Consider the following 23773-nt stretch of genomic DNA (forward strand, 5'->3'; position numbering starts at 1 on the left):
TACCCATCTTAAATCAACGACTGTCTTCCAGATTCAACTGTCACTGTGAAAGGTTCATGTTGTTTTTTCTTTTTTTAATGCTAACTTTACTAAAACCTATACAAACTTAAGTCATCTGTTCACTGTGGTGCAGCATATTACAACCTTTCTTCATCTAGTTAATCTTTCTTTATGTCATTGGTAAATAAAGCACTGTGGGTTTTGTTTTTAAGCACATTTTGTTTTCTGGTTAGGCTAGTTGTATTTTGATTTCATTCATTGGTACATATATATTCCATACTTACTCGAAGCCTGAATACAAATGCTACAATGCAATGCATACAAGTGTCATCATAACCCAACTGTGCAATATCTTATGCTGCATATGAAGTGAGAATGATATTTATGGACACGTCAAGTTAACTTGTGCACATGACAAATATTACCTAAATTTTTCATATGCTGTACAGAAGATTTACAAATTTAACTCTTAATGTTTTATGACAGATGCATTTCCTGAATGCTATAAAAATTTCTTTGAGATGAAATGATTTCATTATTTTAGCAATAACCATGAAAAATGAATAAAATTCATCTGCAGTAATTGCGGACATATTCCCTTCTCATCTTGCACAAACCTTTTATGAGGCCACCTGTCTTGAGAGACCTTATTTTAATGGCAGATGGGGTGGTCTCACAAGACAGGTTTTAATGTATTTCCAACACAAATTCACGCTGTTTCTAAGTGTGGATGAATCTGTGTTCCAGAGGGCAGAATGAAGTTTTGTTTCTGAATGTACAATGTTTGGTATTGAGGCCTAAAGAATACATGGGGTTAGATGAATCAGAAGATAGCCTGCAGCCGACTGATGCACCAATTTAATTTATACGAGAAAAGTGACATTTTGTTTGCCTCAAAATAGCAACATTCTGAAGGAGAAAGTTCTGAATTCACCAAGAGATAGTCCAAGTCATTGATTGTATATTAAATCAAGCATCTGCAGATGACATTTGCAAGCTGGCCCAACGCACAACTGAGCCACATTCAAGTTACTGACCTTTATAATGCAAGTAAGACCTTCTGATCTGATCTCCAGTCTGTGTTTGCCACAACTAATATTAAATCTGGGACATTTTGATATTTCTCCCTGGGGTATCTGATACATCTAAGAAAGTTAGCTTACTGCTGAAAGTAAGCATTAAAAAGTGTGGTCTCCTCCACAACAGGAAGATGACACACATCAGAGATAGAGGTTTGGGTCATCACAAATTATCAGCTGATGTGGATCAGTTAGTTTTTGATTTTGAGAATTTGAACCAGTTTCCATCTGCTCATTTCTGAATTCTGTTTATGCTCATCTGTAGTTGACTTTAGTAGCATGCACACTCTTTGATCTTTAGCCGATCAAAAAGTCCTCAACATATAATGAGCAGACAGTTCCTGGATTAGAGCATTTCAATGTGCTGTTAATTTTGTTGTTGAACAAACGGACAAACAATATGCTGCCCAGAGATTCATTCAACTCCTATGGAAAGCTTTCAATAAGGATGCTGCCAACCTCAACTCTTAGGTTTCCGTCTTTCAAAAATATGGGTAGGTTAAGTGGCCACTTATACCTAGATGGAATAAAACATTCATTGCTTTACTTCGAAGTGGTGAGATATGCTTCCAGCAAGTTGAAAAAGACATGTTTTTTTATTTATGAATATGTTTCTGATAAATGCTTGAAGTGATGGGAAAGAGTGGGAGGAACAAGCTTCTGAAGACTGACCAGAAAGGACAATTTACCCATTAACTTCATCATTCTTGGATACTCATATCTGCACATTCTTTTGATTTCCTCCTCTAGCGCAGTCTCTGCCACCCTGAATGTTAGAGAAGTTTCTCTGAACCTCAAGTTCTCTGTTGGCACAAAGCCATCCAGGAAAATATTGATACCTGTGAAGAACAAAATATCAAGTATACACTTTCTGCTTTCATACATTTAAAATATTGCTATGCAGTACGTGATGACATTTATGGATAAAAAAAAGTCAAGCATGCACACACATTCAGGTTTGCAAACAATACACACAAACACATTCAGGTTTGAAAACTATGTACCAAATTTTATGTATACATGCTTTAATAAGTGCATCCCCTATTTTGCTTAAAGCTTTCATAAAAATCAATTACAAGGCATACTTATTTCAACAGCAGCATGCTTGAAGTGAGGCAATTGGTTGCTGTAACTAAAGCTAGACAATCATGGTTTTCTTATAAATTACCACTTCGGCATGTCCTGTTTTTAATAATCACTTAACTTTGTGTTTTTATTCACCAGGGCCATAGTCGGAAAACGAATGCACCTCCAAAGTGTAGATTTCATGAAACATAGAAAAGGGAGATAACCCTTTTATCAAGGACCCACATAATGGGGATGGTTTATGACACTGTCTGTGTGCATCGATTATGACAAACTTGAATATGACAAAATCCCAGTAATTTATTGAATGTTTACAGTGCATTTATAATGCCAAACAAGGTTATTATATTTCTCATATACTCAATCTCATACTTTAATAATTTTAAGGAAATAAAAAAAACCTCTAAAAGCTGTATTCTCATTTCAACCACAATTGATAAAGTAGATCTAAACATGCTTATGAATGTTCTGATGCATCACTATTTTATTGCCTCTAAAACCTTCATGGAGCAATTTTAGCAAGTTTGACATGAATAAGTGTTTCCCTGCATCATACCCAAACCTGGAAATTATACAACATGCAGCTTTAGCATCTGACCAAGCATTTAATAGACTGTTTCCAGCCAACTTGGCAGACCCAGAATATCTGTTATGTGTTTAACTGTTTCTCTGATTGGGTGCATGCAAATAACGTTTTCATCTGTGACATCATAATGTTTATCCATATGTCATATTCTGAACTTTCGATATAATGGGAAAAATCTAGGAAGCAAAACGACATACCAACATTGTTTGACATTAAATTCATTTTGAAAGAAATAAATTAAATCATTACATTTCAAAGCTGAGTGAACATGGGAATGAAAACCTTTCTACAGTAATTGTGACAGCAGTCAGTTTTTTAATAAGAAAGTGATTCATCTACAATAAGATTACCCAAGGTTGGCACAAAATCTCACCTCAAAAAGTTTACAAGTTCTAGGCAGGACAGCTATCTCAGTAATTATGACTAACCTTCTCTTACGCTGAAGGGCATTGTCACAACGCCATATGCTCCTGGCACTCCATAAAGACAACAGATGAAGTCAGAAAGGTAGTCAAGAACTGACAGGTCATGTTCCACCACAATGATGTACTTGTCAGGGTGGATCAGACTTCTGATGGTCTTGGCAGCATTCAACCTTTGCTTCACATCTAAGTAACTGGAGGGCTCATCAAACATAAATCTGGAAGGAGTCACACAAGATTTGCATCATTATCAAATCATAAACCAATATAAAGATATCTCTAATGCACTACCAACTTAAAATTTTAAAATGCACCATTCCTGTCTTTGCCATGTGATTGCTTTACTTAATCTTGGTAAGAGATTGTGTTTCCCTGTTCTTTAAGGTGAAGAGTATTTTTGTACCTCACTGAACTCATGTCCATGGTGTGAATATAAAACGTTAACAACAGTCAGGTCTTAATCATCAATCATATGGATTTTTTAATAAGAAACAGAGAAATGCATAGGTTCATTGGTTTACTATTATTTACAAATTTATTATCTGACAGGGCAACCCTTGTCATGAGCTTTCCTTTATGCATGGACAATCGGTGACAACAGATGCATGTAAAATTGCAAGAGGTATATGATTTAACATGCAGTTTGAAACTTCTGTTTGGAACAAGACCAAGTTCATACTGTTTAATGAACTCAAATAAGCATGACCATTTTTTGATAATTTTCAAGCTTTTTGCATTTTATACCCAGTTTATGCAAATTAATCTAATTATATAACATACATTGTCAGCCAAATAAAAAGAATCTTGTAAAGCAAAGTTACTATGCATACATATACTGACATCCAAATGAAAGGAATCTTTTGTAAAGCAAAGCAACTATACACACATACACTGACAGCAAAATAACAGGAATCTTTTGTAAAACAAACACAGACATTGACAGCTAAATAACAGGAATCTTTTGAAAAACAAACAGATAGTGACAGCTAAATAACAGGAATCTTATGTAAAACAAACACAGACACTGACAGCTAAATAACAGGAATCTTTTGTAAAACAAACACAGATAGTGACAGCTAAATAACAGGAATCTTTTGAAAAACAAACACAGACATTGACAGCTAAATAACAGGAATCTTTTGTAAAACAAACACAGACACTGACAGCTAAATAACAGGAATCTTTTGAAAAACAAACTTGATCTGGACTGAAATGAACAGACATGAAAGCGAGTACTATGGACCAGGAATCAGTAGGGGCTGTGATTTATATTTGTTGCTATGGGTTTAATTCCATTTTTCAGTACAAGATAGGCTATAAAGTGTAACTGGTGGAGGAATAACCCAGGAAATGACAAGAAATAAGCATTGACCCACCAGAAGCCTTTCCATGTACCATACTGGCAGAGCCCGGAACTCAAACTCATGCAGATAGCAGTGAGATGGCAGTGATCCAAAAAGGTGAGTGCTTTAGAGCACGCAGACCTGCTGATAATGGTTTGAAACAAACTAGACCATCTCAACACTGTGTAAATATCCTCAAGTTATCAGTCAATATCTTCATACTTCTACTGCACAATGCATCTCTTGCAATTCTTTTCTCTCCTCAATACCATCTTAAAAGACAATATACATGATTCTTCTAAGAACTAAATGACTTCATTCAACTTGTTTTGTCCACAGTGGAAATTCAGAATGTGAACAGCAGTAAGGTTTTAATCACCAGTCATTTAGATTTCCTAATGAGAAAGTTTAACATAGATATAGTGGTTAATTCGCTTACAAGTAAGTTTACCTAGCAGTGAGTATTTTGGGTGGAAGAAGGCCCCAAGAAGAACTACCAAACCAAAGCAACTACTGGCAAGCTTTCTCAATACTCACATTGGCTGAGCCAAGACTCAAAACCCACACTACTGAGGTGAGATGTGAGTGATCCTTAAAGCCGAGCATCTTAACACTGAAATATGTGCAACTTGTTGCAGTTACAAGATTCTGTCATACAAAACATCAAGCTAAAAGTTAATAAGGACAATAGCTCTGTCACGTTTGCCTGCGATTACGCAAGTCAGGAACAAAGGAATGGGTTAGCGCAATGAGTATGTCGACCCTGCACTGTTACGGCGATTTTGTTTGTACAAGAACCACCCCCACCCCCGTTAGGTGTTAACACTGGCATACAGATGTTAGAAGCTTTGTTCTAAGAACAAAGGGCCCTCAACGCTATTGTAAATCTCCCCGCTTTGACAGATGGCCTGAGGCTCATCTGTTAATCTGAACTGACTGGGGGTAGAATTGATATCCAATCAGAACTGAGGAAGGGTGGAACCATCAATTTTCGAACCAGAACTTAATAGTCGTCCCGACTGATAACGAATTAGTGATTTGTAAGCCGTCGTACTGGTAAAGCAGAATATACTCACTCCGAGGGAGCCACTCGTGATTTGGCGGGAAAACTCTTAGTACACTCTAAGGACAGAAAGCTTCGTAAAGGTCAGTGAGTTATTTGCTCAATTGTTGCAGAATGTTACGGCATTGTAATTAAGTGCAGTATGTATATTTACTTACTAGAATCGTTAGTACATAGTATTACCCTTGTATTGTTTAATTTACATGCGTACTTGAGAAATGAGCTATGATTACGTAGATTGCTCGCTCGTCAGAATTAATATTGTATTTCGCTATTTAGTTACTACGTAGTAAACTAGTGTATTTATTCATGTGATATTCTAGATTTTGCAATTGTTGAATTAAATTGTAACTTTGGAAATAGTTACAGTTTGTAAATTTAAATAATATGAATATTTGTGTACACTTGTGGGAGTGTAATGTACAGAAATGCGTCGGATTACTGTGATATTGTTGAGAATAATGAGATTAAGGAAATATATATATTGATGTGACGCAATTTAGTGATTTCTGTATGGTAGGTAGGATACAGCTCTAATTGCAACGTTGTTTTATAAGAACGTGTGTTTTTCGATGTGCACGAATGCGTGACCAAAGATGTAGATAACCTTGATGATTGATTGATTGTTGATTTAGTGTGAGCGAGATGGCTAACACAAATGCTAACGTCCTTGTGTTTTTCATAGGAAGCTTTTGGGGACTTGGGGACAGATTAGTCAAGTCCCGAGTCTCAGAGAGACAGGACAGAAGTAGGCGGAGAACAAGCTCCGTTGAAGGAGAAATAAATAGAAGTAGGCGGGGAACAAGCCTCATTGAAGAAGAGAGAGAGAAAGAAAAGGAGGAGGAGAAAGGAAGACAGAAGGTGAAGAGGACAGGAAGAATCGGAGAACGCCGGAAGGAGGAAAACAATTGGCATAGTAAACACAGATGAGTAGAAACCAAGTACAGGGGAAAGCCATCTCACACTAAAATCACGTGATGAAATAGGTTGTCACATGGTTGAGAGGAAACAGATTGGTTGAGAACTTAATATCGTTTAATTTGTATTAAATTGTTATTCTTTTGGATTTCACCTTTGTGTTCTTAATAATTTTTTTGTCGGTATTGCTGACTGGGGGCTCGGAGCTTTACCTCTCTCTATCACTAATTTCACTTCCTACAAAAACGAGCCAGGGTGGGAATTCCACAGTAATTCAAATAAATTTGGGAGCACCCCACCCCAACGCATAACAGTGAGTCACATAGAACTTCACAAGCTCTAGCAACACAAAGACCACATTGGCTGCGTTGATTCCTGGGGCTACTAGAATACTGGATCATGGCTACCTGAAATCCTGGGTTTATCAGAATGATGGATCTCGGTATTGTTATAAAAATACAGGCAACACAGTGGGTGCAGAATGTTTTCCAAAGATACACAAATATCTTATAAACTTGGGATCTAAGTAATGCTCACAATGAGGAAGTCTTTAATAAAGTGCTAAATTTGGTTGTACAACCAATTTTGTTGTAATAGGTAATCCATTGGGCTACTATCTGACTTAGAATTACAATCTAATCTGACCACCGGATTTAGAGTTACTACCTGATTTATCAAACAATGAATACAGAAATAACCTTAGCTTAGCTCACATCACCAAAGGTCTACAGTCTTGCTGAAGCAAAGAAATAAAGGGGGTTCAACGTCTAGTAAATTAAATGGCGGTTTAGTTTGGTTTGATGGTTTAATGACATTTTTCAGCACGTAACAGACAATCCATGTTGGCCTGTACTTTTGGTGGAGGAAAACCCTGGGAAGAACCAATGACCTAAGAAAACTTTCTCTTCTGTCACGCAAACTTAAATTTCTGACTGAACTGAGTCATAAAAATGCAGGTGTTTTAAATTATCAAAAAACAGCTGAAGTTATGGTTACCATTTGAAACAAATTATGCCATCTCAAAACTGTAAATATCTTGAATTTGTCAGTAAATCTCTCAATAATTTAAATACATATTTCTCAATACTTTAAATGCTTCTCTTGCACTTTTTTCCCCTCCTCAATATTATCTTGAAAGACAAAGTAAATTTTCTAAGAACTAAATGACTTCATTTAACTCGTTTTGTCCACAGTGGAAATTCAGAATGTGAACAGCAGTAAGGTTTTAATCATCAGTCATTTGAATTTCCTATAGAGTTCCTGTAACTGACAAGTAAAGTGATTAATTAGTTTACCTTACATTAGCCACATAAAGAAGACAAAAACATTTATATCGGGATAATTTCTTATCCTGCAGTGTTTTATTGTCATTAAGTAGGACTTGCGGACACATGAATTGGATTACCAGATATCTGGGTCTTGGTTACCTAATGTCCAGAGATACCCAAATGACTCAAATTGTCCACCACAAGTCCAGGGGCTACCACAATACTTGGTCTTGGCTACCCGGAGTCCATTTCTATTCTTATGTACAAAACAGGCAGCCAAGTTGCCTGTTTTAGAATATCAATATTCGTGCTACAATAGGTTTAAAATTATAAAATTAGATGCTAATGAGAATGAAGTGCTGTCTACAATAAAATGATAAACTATCTTTCATTGGCTTCAAAATGCTTGCTGGACAGAACCGCCATCCCATGGGAAGCTACTGGAAAGCTTTCTCTTTTGGAAAGCAAATTTAAAACCCTGAATGAAACAGACATGATGGCAATTGTTTTATCTGACCAGTGATCCGTTATGTGTCATGATTACCATTTGAAGCAAACTACACATTCTCAAAACTATGCAAACACCGTCAAGTTATCAGTCAATATCTGAATATTTTCACTGCATAACACATCTCTTGCAACTTTTTGTATTATACCAGGAACATCTTGAAAGACTGATTTTGCAAAGAACTAAATGACATCATTTAACTCGTTTTGTCCACAGTGGAAATTAAGAATGTGAACAGCAGTAAAGTTTTAATCACCAGTCATTTGAATTTTCCTATATCATGGTTAATACATTTACAAGATAATTTACATAGCAGCAAGTATTTTTAGTGGAAGAAGACCCCAGGAAGAATCACCAATCCACAGCAGCAACTGACAAGCTTTCTCAATACCCACAATGGCTGAGACGAGACTCAAGCCCAGGCAACTGAGGTAACATGAGAGTGATCTGTAAAGCCAAGCACAGTAATATTAAACTCTGAGAGACTAACTGCAATTACAAAATTCTGTCATACACAACACGAAGCTACAAGTTAAAAGGGCAATAATTCTAACAGCATGAAAACCCAAGTTGGCCTGATCTGGTATAAAAGGCTTATATAACTTAACAGTTAACAATTTCACAATGCAAATGCAAATGTATATGGTAAGAACACAGATGTAATCCAATGCCCAAAATTGATACAATTTGATTGATTTTAACTATTTCACTATAATGTGATAAAATTCTTTGCAAAGATACAGGAATAATTAGCATCCACCATCTCTTGCTAATAATCAGTCACGCTGAACATGACAACAACAAAAAAAAAGACTATAGATAAAAAATTTGGCTTCAAGAGTAGTTACAAGGCCAGCCTATCAGATGCAAGATCAAATAAAAATTTTGCATGGATCATGCTTATTTTTGAAATTTACCAAGGTCTTGATGATGCAAGACCATATACAATGTTGATCAAAATCGGATAACAATTATGGCTTCTAAAGTGGTAATAAGTGACACAAATCAATACAAGATCACATCATAAATATGCTTGGACCTTCGTCGTCACCAACATCCAAGATCTTGATCATACAAATACACATTCCAAGTTTGATCAAAATCAGATCACAAACATGGCTCCCAGAACGGTAACAAGCTCAGCCATGACATAACACGATTAGATCACTAACATGTGATGATCTCTCTCATTATCAAATGCATCCAAAGTTTTGATAATACTTACCCATATTTCAAAATATTATCATAAATATTTTTTCTCCAAGTGGTGACGATTTCAGCCAATCAGAGGCAAGGGCAATTTATTAATATTTATCAAACTTGTACAAAATCTTGATGATACCTGCATATATTTAAAATCATGAAAACTGGATTGGAAATATGGCCTCCAGTGGGGTAACAAGGTCAGCCAATCAGATGCAAGGATCACCTCATTAGCTTGGTTCTTGTTCAATACAGAACTTGCTCCAGATCTTTATATAATCATTCATCAAAATAAGATAGAAATTTGGCCTTCAGACTGCCAGCAAGGTCAGTACAGAGCATACTCAAAAAGTCTAAACAATAACATTAATTTTGTGTATAGATGGATATGTGAGACACCTGCATCAATGATGAGGTGTTCACAATGTTGGGCTTCCATCAATGATAAATGATGCCATGCCATGATTTTCAAACTTACATGTCAGCTTTCTGAATGCAAACCATGGCACATGCAAATCTCTGTAGTTCTCCTCCTGATAAATCCTCAACATTCCTGTCCTTTACATTCAGTAAGTCTGAAAGATAAGCAATCATTAGATAGGCCTAGCAATTAGATAGGCAATCATGAGATAGGCCTAGCAATTAGATAGGCAATCATGAGATAGGCCTAGCAATTAGATAGGCCTAAAAACATACAAACAACACTGCATGCTTAATAACAATGAAAGAAGGCCAAGTTTGCTGGTCTTACTACTAATCAAAATGAAAAGTGTTAATGTGAACAGAGAGCTGGAAAAATACCAGGGCTCACACATCCAGTCACCAAGGTCACCAGTCATGATATTTTCCCCCAATTTTTGTGCTAAAAATATGAGCATGGACACAACGTTTGTGACCATCTTTAATCTGGTTTATGTTAACTCAATGAGTTATGTCAGTTGGCTATTGGTGTGGCTGTGTGCATGTAGCCATTGATGATGTATCAAAGCAAGCTTAATCAGTAGGGGCCATTAACAGGGATTAATTAACTTCAACTGAGACGTAAACAATGTCATGAATACACAATTAACAAGAGTATCCCTAAAAGAAATTGGATCAATATCCTACTGTCATGCAGTTATCAAAACATTTCACATTCTGACGCAAATATCAACTTAGTATCACTATACATAGCTAAGCTAGCCTAATTTTTGGATAAATATTGAGATTTCACTGTGTGCTTTTTAAATTTTAACATAGCTTTAACAATTTTAGTCATATCACTACAATGTCTGCAGTGTGGCAGTTTTATAGCGATGTCTAGCATGAGGCATCATGTCTCAGCCAGTCACATTATCTTGACACCAGGCCAACCAGTCCTAACACAAACTTCTTAATGCCAAGTGCCAAGCGAGGCAGCTGCAAGGACTATTTTTATAAGTCTTTGGTATGATTTGAGTGGGGTTTGAACCCAAATCCTATTGTATCCCAGGCAGATTTTCTAACCATGTAGGCCACTGGAGCGGTTAAAATTTCACTAAATTCTTTTCTATCTCACAAACTGTTTCTGACATACAATAGGGAAAAGAATGCTCAATTTGATACTAGGCATTGACAAATGTATGGAGCAACAACTGTCTGAGGTTATTAATGCTGTTGAAACTGGTTCAAAATACAATGAACTTATGATAAGCAAAAGGAAACAACTTTTCAAAATAAAACTTACTACTACATTAGACAAATGATGAAAAAACAGTATTCCTCTAGGTTTTATTTTTTAACACTACCAAACTTCTTTGAAATTTTTGAAAATGGCTCTTGGCTATATTTTGCCAACGCAAACAGTAGATTACAAATAAATCTCTGTTATTTTCTGTCAACATAAGTTAACAGAAACAAACACCCTCCCCAAAAGACTAGTTTTTCTCAAGTCCTAATTTGAGGGTAACTGCACTTAGAATTTTAGTCAAATCATAAGGGTTTGAAGATGTCAATAGAAAATTAAACAAAAATAGAATAACAGCAGATACCATACAAAGTGCCATCCTTGTGCGTTTAACAAATGGAGCTTACAACTTCAATTACAAAACAAATGCCCCCTCCCCCATATCAGATAGGCAAAACCCTAAACAAAATATTCTAACATTGCTGCCGGCAGAAAAAGGAAACCTACGTCACACACTATTTACGCAGTTTAGAGAAAAAGGTGCATCTTCATACCTAACTGTACACAGACTGTATCCTGAACCTTTCTGTCATCTTTCTTGTCAAGAAGCTGCTGTACTGAACCCTGCGGAAAGAAATATTGACAAAACATTGAACTACACCACTTTACAAATAACACAACCGGACATTATAACTGAACTTAATGGAGTGCCACTAACATCTGAAAGATTTACGCTCACAAGAAACCTATCCTTGTAAAGGAGAGATGCCAGGTAAGTTCTTCCTCCATGAACAGTGTGATTGGATTTTGCTTGAACAATTTTTCAGTTATATCTCTACGATGTCTGCAGTGTGACAGTTTATAGTGATGTTTAGCATGAGGCATTATGCTGCAGATATGTAGCATGATGTCCATCCCAGTCACATTATCCTAACACCAGGCCGACCAATCCTAACACTAACCTCTTACTGCTGAGTGCCTAGCAAGGCAGTTATTCAGACCTTTTTTTCCATATAAATCTTTGGTATGACATAGCCGTGGTTCCAACCTGCAACCGCCTGCATCCGAGGTGGACGGTCTAATTACTAGGCCACCGGAGAAGTCTCTCCTTCATGAATAAATAAGGCCACCTGGATTTATTATTTGGAACATAAGTATTGCCTCCAACGGAAAGTATGCATTACTGCATCTGATTAAGAATACGGAATCTAAAAAAGAGGCCCGAGTGAGCCTTGTATCGCTCAAGTTCTTCTAAAAATAAGCTTATTTAAGTCTGATAAAAATTCAACCAGACACAGCATTAACATATTGCTATCAGCCATTCTGATGGCAGACAAACTCATCAAACCACAACAAAGGATGCTATTTCATAGATGAGAAAAGCGTACCAGAAAATAACATGAAGAAAAGAAAAAAGAAGATAGTTTTTTGAAGCATTTAATGCTTTCAAACAACAATTTTTTTAAAGGCTCTGCATTGACAAATGTCATCACCACACACACGTATGAAGTTGCGTAATCACAACCTTAAACACATTAAATTTAAAATATACAAAGTTTAGCATCCATTACAAGTTTAGCATCCATTACACAGTAGAAAGATACCTGTATGGCCTTTTTAACACCCTACCCCTTACACACACTAATTGATTCACTGCAGCAAAGATGACATTTACTTAAGAGTGAATTCTACTGTGTAATGGATGTCATCCACACTTTCTGCTGTCTCCTGATCACATCTCAATGTATATCTAATACAGCGAGAACACACTTTACATACCTTGACAGCCTTTGGGATTTGGTCCACATACTGGGGTTTGATAATAGCCTTCAGGTCATCCTCCAGGATCTTTGTAAAATAGTTCTGTAGTTCCGAGCCACGGAAGTAGGTTAGAATCTCTGTCCAGTCAGGAGGATCCTGCAACAGAAAGTAATGGCTCTTAATGCACTACCTGATGAGAACCAATACAGCAAAAGTCTGGGGATGGGCCAGTGTCAATTTGCAAGAAAAATCAGTAAAGAGCTCCAAAATTACCAATTCTGAATGGGCAAAAAATATGTCAAAACTATGGAATGAACCCATGACAACAGTTGTGCAAAGCAAGCACTTTATCTCTTGCATTTTGGTTAATTTATGGTCATGAAAATAGCTGTGGTCATTTTCATGTTTAATGGTAAACCTTACAGGTAGACACCGACTGACAAGTAGAATAGGTAGACGGAGCAGAAATGAGTAAAATATGTAAGACAGTGGAAATGAGTATAAGAGTTAGACACTGATTGACAATGAATAAAATAGGTAAACACCAACTGACAAGTTTAACAGAAAGATGCTGATTGATAAGTAGAAAATGTAGGTACTGACTGAAAATGAGTAGAATCCGTAGACAGCAACTGACGATTAGAATAAGTAGATACCTACTGAAAATTTTAAAAAAATAGAATCAAATGTTATGCTCACGTGTTTCTCTTTTTGACATAAATTCACTCTGCTGTTGTTGTTGTTGTTGTTGTAGGGTTTAACGCCATTTTCAGCACAAGATAGGCTATACATGGCGGCCAGTATAATTGGTGGAGGAAGAACCCTGGAAAACCCAGGGAAGAACCACCGACCCACGAGAAGCTACTGGCAGGCTTTCTCACATACCAACGTTAGCCGAGGCTGGACTCGAACTCACGCAGACAGAGGTGAGATGGCAGTGATCCGTAATGGCGAGCGCTTTAGACCACTCGGCCACTCGGGGCCCCAAATTCACTCTGCTAACAATATAAACGACAGTGGAGTGTAATATACACAACTTTTGCAGTACTACTTAAATATTTAGAGGGAACTCCACAAATACGTACATTGTATTTGCCAAGGTTTGGTTTCTGTTTGCCAGCTAATATCTTGAGTGCTGTAGACTTTCCAATCCCATTAGTACCTACAAGTCCTAACACCTCACCTGGGCGTGGAGTTGGTAGTCTGTAAACAAGAAACAAACAGATGCAAATAACACAAATCTGTTCATGTACCGACTGAACCTTACTAATTAGACACATGGTGCAGAGAAACAAATCAGAAGGAATTCTATCATACTTGTTTCTAAGAATAAGAGTGTGTGTGATTTGTGTGTAATTTGGATTTTTAACGCAGCTTAAAAAAAAATTCAGTCATGTAAACCACTGTGATATATTATCACTTTGATAAATTTTTCATGGTTATATGTCCACTAGTGCGTGTTATATATGACATTCTGTGTAGAAGAATGTTATTGTCATATGTTCGCCATTTACAGAAGGCAAATATATCTTGTGCATCTAATAATTAGGGGTATAAGGAGTAATTTTTTTTATCCAACTGCCCCCGATATCTAAGAATGACACCTCTAGTACCATAGCTGCCAACCTTCCAGGCTCACAATTAGTGAAAATAGGGATAAAAAGTCTTGAATTTGGACATGAATTAGTGAAAAATACCATGACAATATCTCCATCCACTCTGACCGTCAATACTACACTATATCAAGTTCGCAATATAAAACTAAAACACTACATATATGCAGACCTGAACTTCCTCAACTGCTTGATTGTAAATTTGTTTTCTAAACAGTTCAGACTTCTTGCCTGCTGTTTGATCTTGGTGACTAAAATTGCTGACAAATTTTCTGCAGCTAAGGAGACCCTAAAGTCTCTTATTTCTTTTCACTAGAGAAAATACTCTATCGCTATCACTGTTGCTGTGAGGAATGCACAGGAGCTGCAGCACTTTTGGTTCAAATTTCGAGTCCGGGAACATGTCAGAACAAATGTTTAGCATGGTCTCCAGCTGATAAAGGTAGATTGTGTTCGACAAGAAAACTCACAAATAATGCTTCAGCGTTGGTAGCCTGCAGGTCTTCCGCCGATGGCTTAAAATATTCCAGAGCTGAAATCTGTGAACTCTTAATTTTCTCAACTTCTACGTGTTTTTTTGCAACTGACGTGCTTCCTCACATCGTCTCCGTGATGGCACACCGAGTGCAAAAAGCATGGTGAATATCAATGTTTAATGGCAGAATGCATGGCCAATTTTTGATATATTCCAAATTAAGCTTCACTTTTTGAGTAATACATTTCTTTTTCCTTGCTGGTGAAGACCTTTTCAAAATCTTACATGCAAAGCAAAATTCCGGTTAGGCCCCAGTTTCTCTCAGAAGCATTTGTAAAACTACTCTTATACATATAGATTAAAATAGGCTAAAATGCTTGCTTACCGGCCCAACTGTACTAATCGGCTGTAGATCTACTAATATTGCGACCAGCAGTACTGGACCGTTTCGGCAACTACAAATATTACGACTAGCGCTTAACGGGAAATTGGTTATTTTATTAAAGATTTAAAATAATCGAGGATTGGAGAATTCGTGAATTTTTGGCTTGTGGCGTGAATCCATGAATCTCTGAAAACGTGAAATTCACACCAAATTTGTGAGGGTTGGCAGCTATGTAGTACTGTCCTATTCTCATTGTCGCAAAGAGACTCATTGCTAACACGTTTTATATTTCAGCTGTGGTCATATCTGCCACGTGTATCCTTTATATCTGTATTTGTGTATTAGATATTTAATATCTAAAGTATCAAGGGTAGTCGTGTATTTGCATGTCCTAGTTTTCGCTAAGGGTTACATATTTCACAAACCCTCTTTACATATAAATAGAGTTTCTTTTAGAGATGAAGAGCCACGACTGATTCTTACCTGTGAAGTTTGAAAGAATTTGCACTGTATCTATGAGTTGTTTCTTTGTGTAAGTTACTTGGCAGGTTTATAATGCTCAGAGCTTCAAAAGGACATTTCTGAAACAAAACAGCAGTCAAGTTAAACCAAAATAGAAAATAAAATTGATTTACTATTAGAACGTATTAATCCATGGTTCATACATTTGGCACAGTTTTGCTTTTACAACGAATTTTCAAATAGAATGTTCCTTATGGAAGTTGAACTTTTGGTACATTGTTTATCATTGCATACATTAGAACAAAAGTACAAAAGAAAAAAAAATATTAGCATGCCACTACAGCAAAGGGATACAACTCAATCTGGGAACTTCCCATTCGGTGTCATTTTAACCACCAAATAGTGTACTCCTTCAAACACTTTTTTTTTTTTTTTTTTTTACATATCCAAGGACTTTTCAAGTCAAAATAGTTTTCCCTAGAAATTCAAGGAGTTTCAAAGAGAACTCCTTATACTCAAGGATTCTTCAAGGTAGTACAAACTGAAATCTCTATAAGCATTTGATATTTGAGATCATACACATTTCACTGCATTACAGTCCCAGAAACTTATTAATTTGTCAACTATATTTAGACTTTTTCCTCATTTGTCTTTGAGAATCCTTCTCGATGATGTTCCTTTAAGTACACTAATTCACCATAATTATTTAAAATCCAATTACCTGAAAACTGTCACATTTTTAAATTGTAATGCAAAGCATTAACAAGAACAAAGGCAAACTCAGGATATCATTGACCAATGGGTGTTAATGACCTGGACTTTGAATCCAGGTAATCTACCTTGAAATTAAAATACTGTACAAAAACCATTATAGCCCAATTTGTGTTACCTGTCTATAACCAATGAACTTTAGAAATAAATACTCATGGCATTCTTTATCACCCTTAGTGCAAGTCATGCACAATTTATTTTCATGTAAGTTACTCTAGAACAAAAGTCATTGTGCAAAGCCAGTTTTTCTTTGACCCACAATGACAGAAACCTGACCTTTTGCTTTCAAAATCAACAGGTCTCTTCCATACCCAAAGTGCAAGCTCTCCAAGGTAAATGATCTAGAATTGAAATTGTGCAAAAATCACTTTGTTTTTTTCAGTCATAATGACCTTCAAGTTTGACCACTTGACCCCAAAATCATAGTTTCTATCCTACAGAAAGTACAAGTCAACCACAATCTTTGGTAAAGATACATGGTCAAAACTAAAACTGCAGAAACCATTTTTCCCCTCTTCAACATGTGTACTTACCCTTCAACATTTTGATCCTACGATCAATAGGTTTCTGTCTTTCTCCAAGAGCAAGCCATCAACCAAGCTTAATCAAGGACTATGATGAAGTCAAGTATCATGCTGAAGTAATTTTTCTTCCGTAGTTACAATGACCTTTAACAGTTGATCCCTTAACCCCAAAATCAACAGACTTTTTATTATCCCAAGTGTAAGCCATCTACACACTTTTGTCCAGTTATGTGATATATTACCAATGTTACTGTCTGGAAACCATGTTTCTTAGTCCAGATGCAGTGATCAAAACCACTGACCGTTTTACCCCAAAATCAACAGAATATTTCCTTAACCCAAAGTCTGTTATAAAGATTTAAATTTATTGTGCAGAAGTAATAGTTTTCTTCTTTTGTGACCTCTTGGATGCCACAAACTTTGCTCCAGATTTGTGATGTTGAAATATTGAGAATAAATAAATTCTTCTTTCAGTCACAGTGATCATAACAACTGACCCATTAACCCCAAATCGGTAGGCTTCATTATTCCAATTATAAGCCATCTACAAAAATTTGCTCAGGGGCCTGGAGTCGCTGAATAGTCTAAAGCGCTCTCCGTTATAGATCACTGCCTTATCAACTCTGTCTGTGACGTTTCAAGTCTCGGATTCAGCTAATGTGGGTATTTGAGAAAGCTTGCCAGTAGCTTCTCATGGGTCGGTGGTTCTTTCCAGGGTTTCCCCTATAGCCTATCGTGTGCTGAAAAATTGCATTAAACACAACAACAACAAAGTTTGGTCCATGCATGTAATGTAGAACTAATGTCATTGTGTCAAAACCAAATTTCTTCTTTAGTCACAGCGACCTGAACATAAGACCTTTTGACCCCAACACTGAGGCTATTCTTTCGTAACCCAAAGTTTATCATTCAGAATAAACTTTGGTCCTGGGTTGTGATCTTGAACAAATGTAATTATGCAGAAACTCTTCCTTCAGTCAGTTATCTTCCCCTTTGACCTCCAAATCAATTGTTGTCTTCCTTATCACAACTGCAAGTCATGCAAAATGGTAGTCCACTAGAGTTATTGTATGGAAACAAAACTGAACCTAACAAGCCCACTATGTACATGAATAATAAAAGCAGCATGTATATATTTCAAAATTGTGGTCTTAAAAGAAGCATATTTTACATTCCAATTAGATTCATAACTTTAAATTAAAGACTTATGGCAACACAATAACAGAGACAAATAAATTGTACCAATAATCTTCCCCATCTCTTACCTTCGCACATATACCACAGCCAATACACAAATCTTACCCATCTCTTACCTTGACACATATACCACAGCCAATAAATACACAAATCTTACCACGTATATCACAGCCAATACACAAATCTTACCATGGCACATATACCACAGCCAATACTCAAATCTTCCACATCTCTTACCTTGACACATATACCACAGCCAATACACAAATCTTACCGTGTCACATATACAGTGGAACCCCGCTATAACGCGATGATCGGGGTCCATAAAATCGGATCGCGTTAAAAGCGGGGTCGCATTAATGCGGGGTTTTACAATATTTAACTTTTTTTCCGAGAACATATATGTGTATACATGTACAATGATCAAAAGTCGGCTTATCATCAGATGAATATTAACTGGAATGCATTAATTAAGATATATTCAAAATAATCGATGGCTAATATATTTATAGGTCATTACTGTGCATTAAAAACATTTACTAATTTTTATTTGTTTGAACGATAATACAGATTGACCGATAATACCAGACTATCGCTATATCATGAAAAGTGTATCAACACCGTATGCTACCGTGCCGTCTTGGCTTGCAGTTCATCCATAATGGATGTAATTTCATTGAAAATTGTACAGATTTAAAATATTCAATAATTTTGTAATAGTCTGAATTCGTCGTGTAAAATATAGGATGAACAAAATATTGAAACCATTTACTTGCCGTCTGATATCGTACGGTCATTGCATGCAGCTATTCCCGGGTCTACATACGGTGTCTGTACAAATTTCATACCGCTAAAATTTTATCATATGCGACAACTGCAAGAATAATTAACAATCAACGCATGATTTCAGCGTGCAAATAACTTTTATTTCAGATTTTGTGAACATCAAAAGAAACCTGTGAAAACTGCTAAATTAATCGTTGCGCAAAGTGCAAAGTCAGTGTGGTTCCAAATTTAAATTTCATCATTTCTTGAAAAATATATCCAATGACGTTTGCTTCTTTGCCGCGAACTGTTGGGTTCTAGCAAAGTCAAGAATGTTTCTTAATTGAAGGACTTTGACGCTGTCAACATCTTGTGTTTCCAGCCACCTAAAACTTGCTTCTAAATGTACTACTGCTTCAGACACTTTTGGTGGGGGAGTTGGGGTGCCATCGTCATCGTTATCATTATCGTCACTGGTTTCAGGTTCTGATTGTGCAGCTTCATTCTTCCTGCTGACATTTGTAACAATTTCGTCATCTGATATGTGTTCGTATATAGGGCAGATGTCATCTACTGAATACCAGTTAAGGATATCATGATGACTGTGCTCGTATTTTTTGAGTGCTTCTTCTGCTAAACGTACGTCATCTTCAGTGAATCTTGTAAATTCAAGCTCATCGTCACTATCATTTTGTGTCGAGGGCGTAAAAGCTGGCCCAAGACCCTTTATCCAGCATCGTTCAATGCAGCGTGCAGTGATAGCATCCCAGGCTTTACCTCCAAGGTGACATACTTCTTTTAAGTTGAGTAATGCCAATGATGTGTCGACGGATGCATTATTATCTGCTACCATTCCCTTTATCATTTCACGGCGATAATTTTGTTTAAATACGGAAATTATGCCTTGGTCAAGTGGCTGGATTTCTGACGTAGTGTTTTTCGGGAGGTACGAAACTTTGATCTTGCCATCACTGCTGACAAGATTTTCCGCTGGGGGGTGGGCAGGGCAATTATCCAGCAGGAGGAGAGCTTTTTCCTCCAGCTTGAGTTTTCGTAAATGAGCCCGAACATCTGGAACGAATGTTTTGTGAAACCAGTTGTCAAATATGGAGCTATTCATCCAAGCATTCTTGCTGTTAGTGTACTGAAATGGAAGTGCCTTCATATTTACATGATGAAAACATCTGGGAGCTTTCGATTTTCCAATCATCAGAGGTCTGACTTTGTGCCTGCCAGACTAGTTAACACAAAATAAGAGAGTCACTCTGTCCTTCCTCTTCTTGAAACCTTCTCGTTTGTGACTGTCAGTCTTGGTTGCAAGGGTGCGATCGGGTAACATTTTATAACATAAACCAGTCTCATCGCAGTTGTAAACTTGGTCGGCTGTGTAGCAACCGTCCTCCAGCAACTTTTTAAGCCCAATCGGGTAGGAATTGGCAGCCTCTTTGTCAGCGGAGCGGATTTCCCCAGACACAAGAACTTGGCTGATAGCGTGCCTTTTCTTGAATCTGTCTAGCCAGCCATTACTCGCCTTGAATTTGGAATCATCTCCATTGATACAGCGATCAAATTTCTCTGCTTGGGCTTTCAGAATTGGGCCAGAAATTGGAACACCTTCTGAGCGAGCTTGTACAAACCATTGGTACAAAGCTGAATCTAGGACATTGTCATTAGCTAACTGAACCCTTTTACGCTGTAAACCAGTTTCCTCTTCAAGAATGTTGGGTAGACTACAGAGCTTTCCTTCATCTGTTTTCCACCCTCGCAAAGTGGACTCGCTGATTCCTAGATCTCTGGCAAGCTGAGTTTGTTGTTTGCCCTTCTTTAGTTGATCTAGGGCATACAGTTTCTCTTTAGCAGAAAACGACTTGCGTTTTTGAACTTGCTTTTCCATAACAGTAAAATATTTTTTTATATAAGCAAACAACGTACACAGATAAAGCTCGATAACTAAGTAATGAAGGCCTGCAATGGTTACGAAACACTTTTTATATAAAACAAAATTAAGCTGAACGGATGTACAATTTCATACCCTTTTAATTTACAGATAACAAAGTGGATATTATTTACTTTCAACTGTTTGTTGTTTGATCACACCGCCAAGCACAGCATACATGTTGGCCGCTTTCGTCCTTTGATGTTTATTAAATTGTGCGACTCTTGTATCAACCACAGCTTTGTCTGCTGCTTGGCTGTGATTGCAGTTAAATAAGAAGCCCATGTCGGCTATTGTTTGAGCAACGACTGTATACATAATTCATGGAAGACAATCACAAAGACGATTTACTGGCTTTACTCATGGATCCGTAATAAGTAACACTTCCGATAATGTTTACTTCGGCTTAACAATTCAAAAACCTAATGAAACCAGTTTTCTCTTCTACAGTAGAATATGGAGCTTCACCACAACCTGTTCAAATTGATAAATTTCAGAAGCCAAGCGTTGTACACACTATTTCTCGTACGTTATATATATTGTATTATTTTAGAATTCATACACGATCACTTCTCCAAAATCACTTAAAGAACCTGGATAAATTGTTAAGTTCCGATCGTTTATTATTAAAAGTCATATGTGAATTCTTCCACCAAATTATAATAAACGTTTTTACACACTATTTCTCGTACGTTAAACAAATATTTTCACGGTCCGATAAAAATACACGTAAATGAATTTCAAATTTCAGGAACCATGCCACGATCATATTATTTTAAAAGTCACAACTAATCTCATGCCCAAAATGAAGTTAATTTCTTGTTTTGTTTTTTTTACTTTTCTCCACATTTTTTTCTCCATGTGTGAATGAATATACGAAATTTCGGGAGCCATGCTACGACCGCGTTATATCCAAATTCGCATTATGGCGGGGCGAGTTATAGCGGGGTTCCACTGTACCAGAGTCAATACACAAATCTTACATTGGCACATATACCACAGCCAATACTCAAATCTTCCACATCTCTTACCTTGACACATATACCACAGCCAATACATAAATCTTACCTTGTCACATATACCAGAGTCAATACACAAATCTTACTTTGGCACATATACCACAGCCAATACACAAATCTTACCTTGGCACATATACCACAGCCAATACACAAATCTTCTGAGATAAAGGCAATCTTGTCCATCGGTGACACTTCAATACACAGTTTTCCTTTAATAAAAGAATCAGATTTCTTTTCATAAATGCATGACAAACAATAGCTACTTCTATCATTGTTCATGGCAACACTACCTTTTTTAACATATCCACCAATAATTAACAGACTTGCCCCAACCAAAACATGTCCATCCATAACAACCAGGCCAGAACCAATGGAACAAAATACAAAGTTTGTTATATATGTATTCTCATACAACTTAAGTTTCTGATTGATAACTGAGATACAGTAGTACAGTGGTGCTATAACACATGCCCCAATACCATCATATCAATGGTAAACCAGGTGTACAGTATAGTACGTGTTTAATTAGGTACTTCTTGTGATCAAAACAAGAGTCCATTGAAGGTACTTACACTCTAATGGGCAAGAAGAATTTCCAGCATTCAAGATCAAACCAGCCAATCCTTCTCAGCAAAGTGGTGGATTTTTTCCCTTAAATTGTGCCAGTTTTTGATAAGGTGAAACAAAGTATCATGCAATGATGTTGTTCACTTGAAAACATGCAGTCAACATTTATTGCTTTTAATTTAAAAAAGTTCAGAAGTTATAGTCGACACTGATGAACGTTCAACTAAAACATTCTTTAAATAAACAACCTTTAATAACCTCCAGTATGTATTCACATACTCCAGGTCCAAAACCCTATGGAGCTTAATGGCTGCTTGCTATCTCCCAACCTGACATAATTCTTGGATTTTTTTTCTCTCACTTTTACTATAAAAAAAGAGCAATCAAATTCCCTATATGAGATTACTCAAATCAATACATATCCAACAGATTGAATTGTTCCCAGCCAAAGATTCTAAATATTCCTTTTTTCTTCTTCTGTACTGTGCGACTATTAACACTTTTCATGATGTTTGTTTTCCTTTTTGTCTTGAACATGCATTATTTATCGGATGCCATTTTGTTGAAAATCCTACAAGCAATTGATTGATCATGTAGAAGTTTGTACAAATAAACCTGCTGTTTAAAGCATCTGAGGTACTCCTGTAAAGTTAGTCTGGTTCCCTGACCAACTCCATTAGATCTAATATGAAACCTGGACTCAAATCAAATATGGACAAGCTAATATCTGGATTTTACTACAACAATTACATTTCCATAATGTTTGCTTTTATTCAGTCATCAATATTTTAAGTGTAATTTTTGTATCACTAGCAGTCAGATCATAATGCTTGGCAGGTCTACAAGTTAAAACCATGTTTTCCTTTTAACTGTAGAGCTGAAACCATCTATTATATTCGTCAGTAATAACAATGTTTCCAAATCTATACCTGTGGTATACCTATTGTATGTCTGTGTGGCTTCATTTTCATTTCAAACAAAGCAGACATAGTTAAAAGGTGTTTGGTAAAAAGCCCAAGTTATAATGATCATCCATTCTGGGAGAGCAATGAGAAGAACAGTTTTAACAGTCATCATGGCAGCCATATTGGACGTACAACTGGCACAATTTTCAATCAGGAAAAATCCACATATCATAATGATTATCCATCTGGGTGGTTGATCGGAAGTATTAACA

The 23773-nt window shown here is 36.6% G+C and overlaps 1 protein-coding gene across 1 annotated transcript in view; it reads right to left on the reverse strand.

Annotated features, from left to right (window-relative positions):
- Positions 1 to 23773, reverse strand: part of LOC149796794 (ATP-binding cassette sub-family E member 1) — a 52422-nt gene that overhangs the window by 23787 nt on the left and 4862 nt on the right. The window contains exons 3-10 of the mRNA XM_089961445.1: positions 22153 to 22238; positions 15839 to 15936; positions 13968 to 14085; positions 12901 to 13038; positions 11676 to 11745; positions 9955 to 10051; positions 3180 to 3391; positions 1769 to 1918 (exon numbers count right to left, since the gene is read on the reverse strand). Coding sequence (XP_089817571.1) covers positions 1769 to 1918; positions 3180 to 3391; positions 9955 to 10051; positions 11676 to 11745; positions 12901 to 13038; positions 13968 to 14085; positions 15839 to 15936; positions 22153 to 22238 — 969 coding nt within the window. The remainder of the gene's footprint in view (positions 1 to 1768; positions 1919 to 3179; positions 3392 to 9954; positions 10052 to 11675; positions 11746 to 12900; positions 13039 to 13967; positions 14086 to 15838; positions 15937 to 22152; positions 22239 to 23773) is intronic.

The sequence above is a fragment of the Sinohyriopsis cumingii genome, chromosome 6 (assembly GCF_028554795.1).
Source record: "Sinohyriopsis cumingii isolate HCF-2022 chromosome 6, ASM2855479v2, whole genome shotgun sequence".
Lineage (NCBI taxonomy): Eukaryota > Metazoa > Mollusca > Bivalvia > Unionida > Unionidae > Sinohyriopsis > Sinohyriopsis cumingii.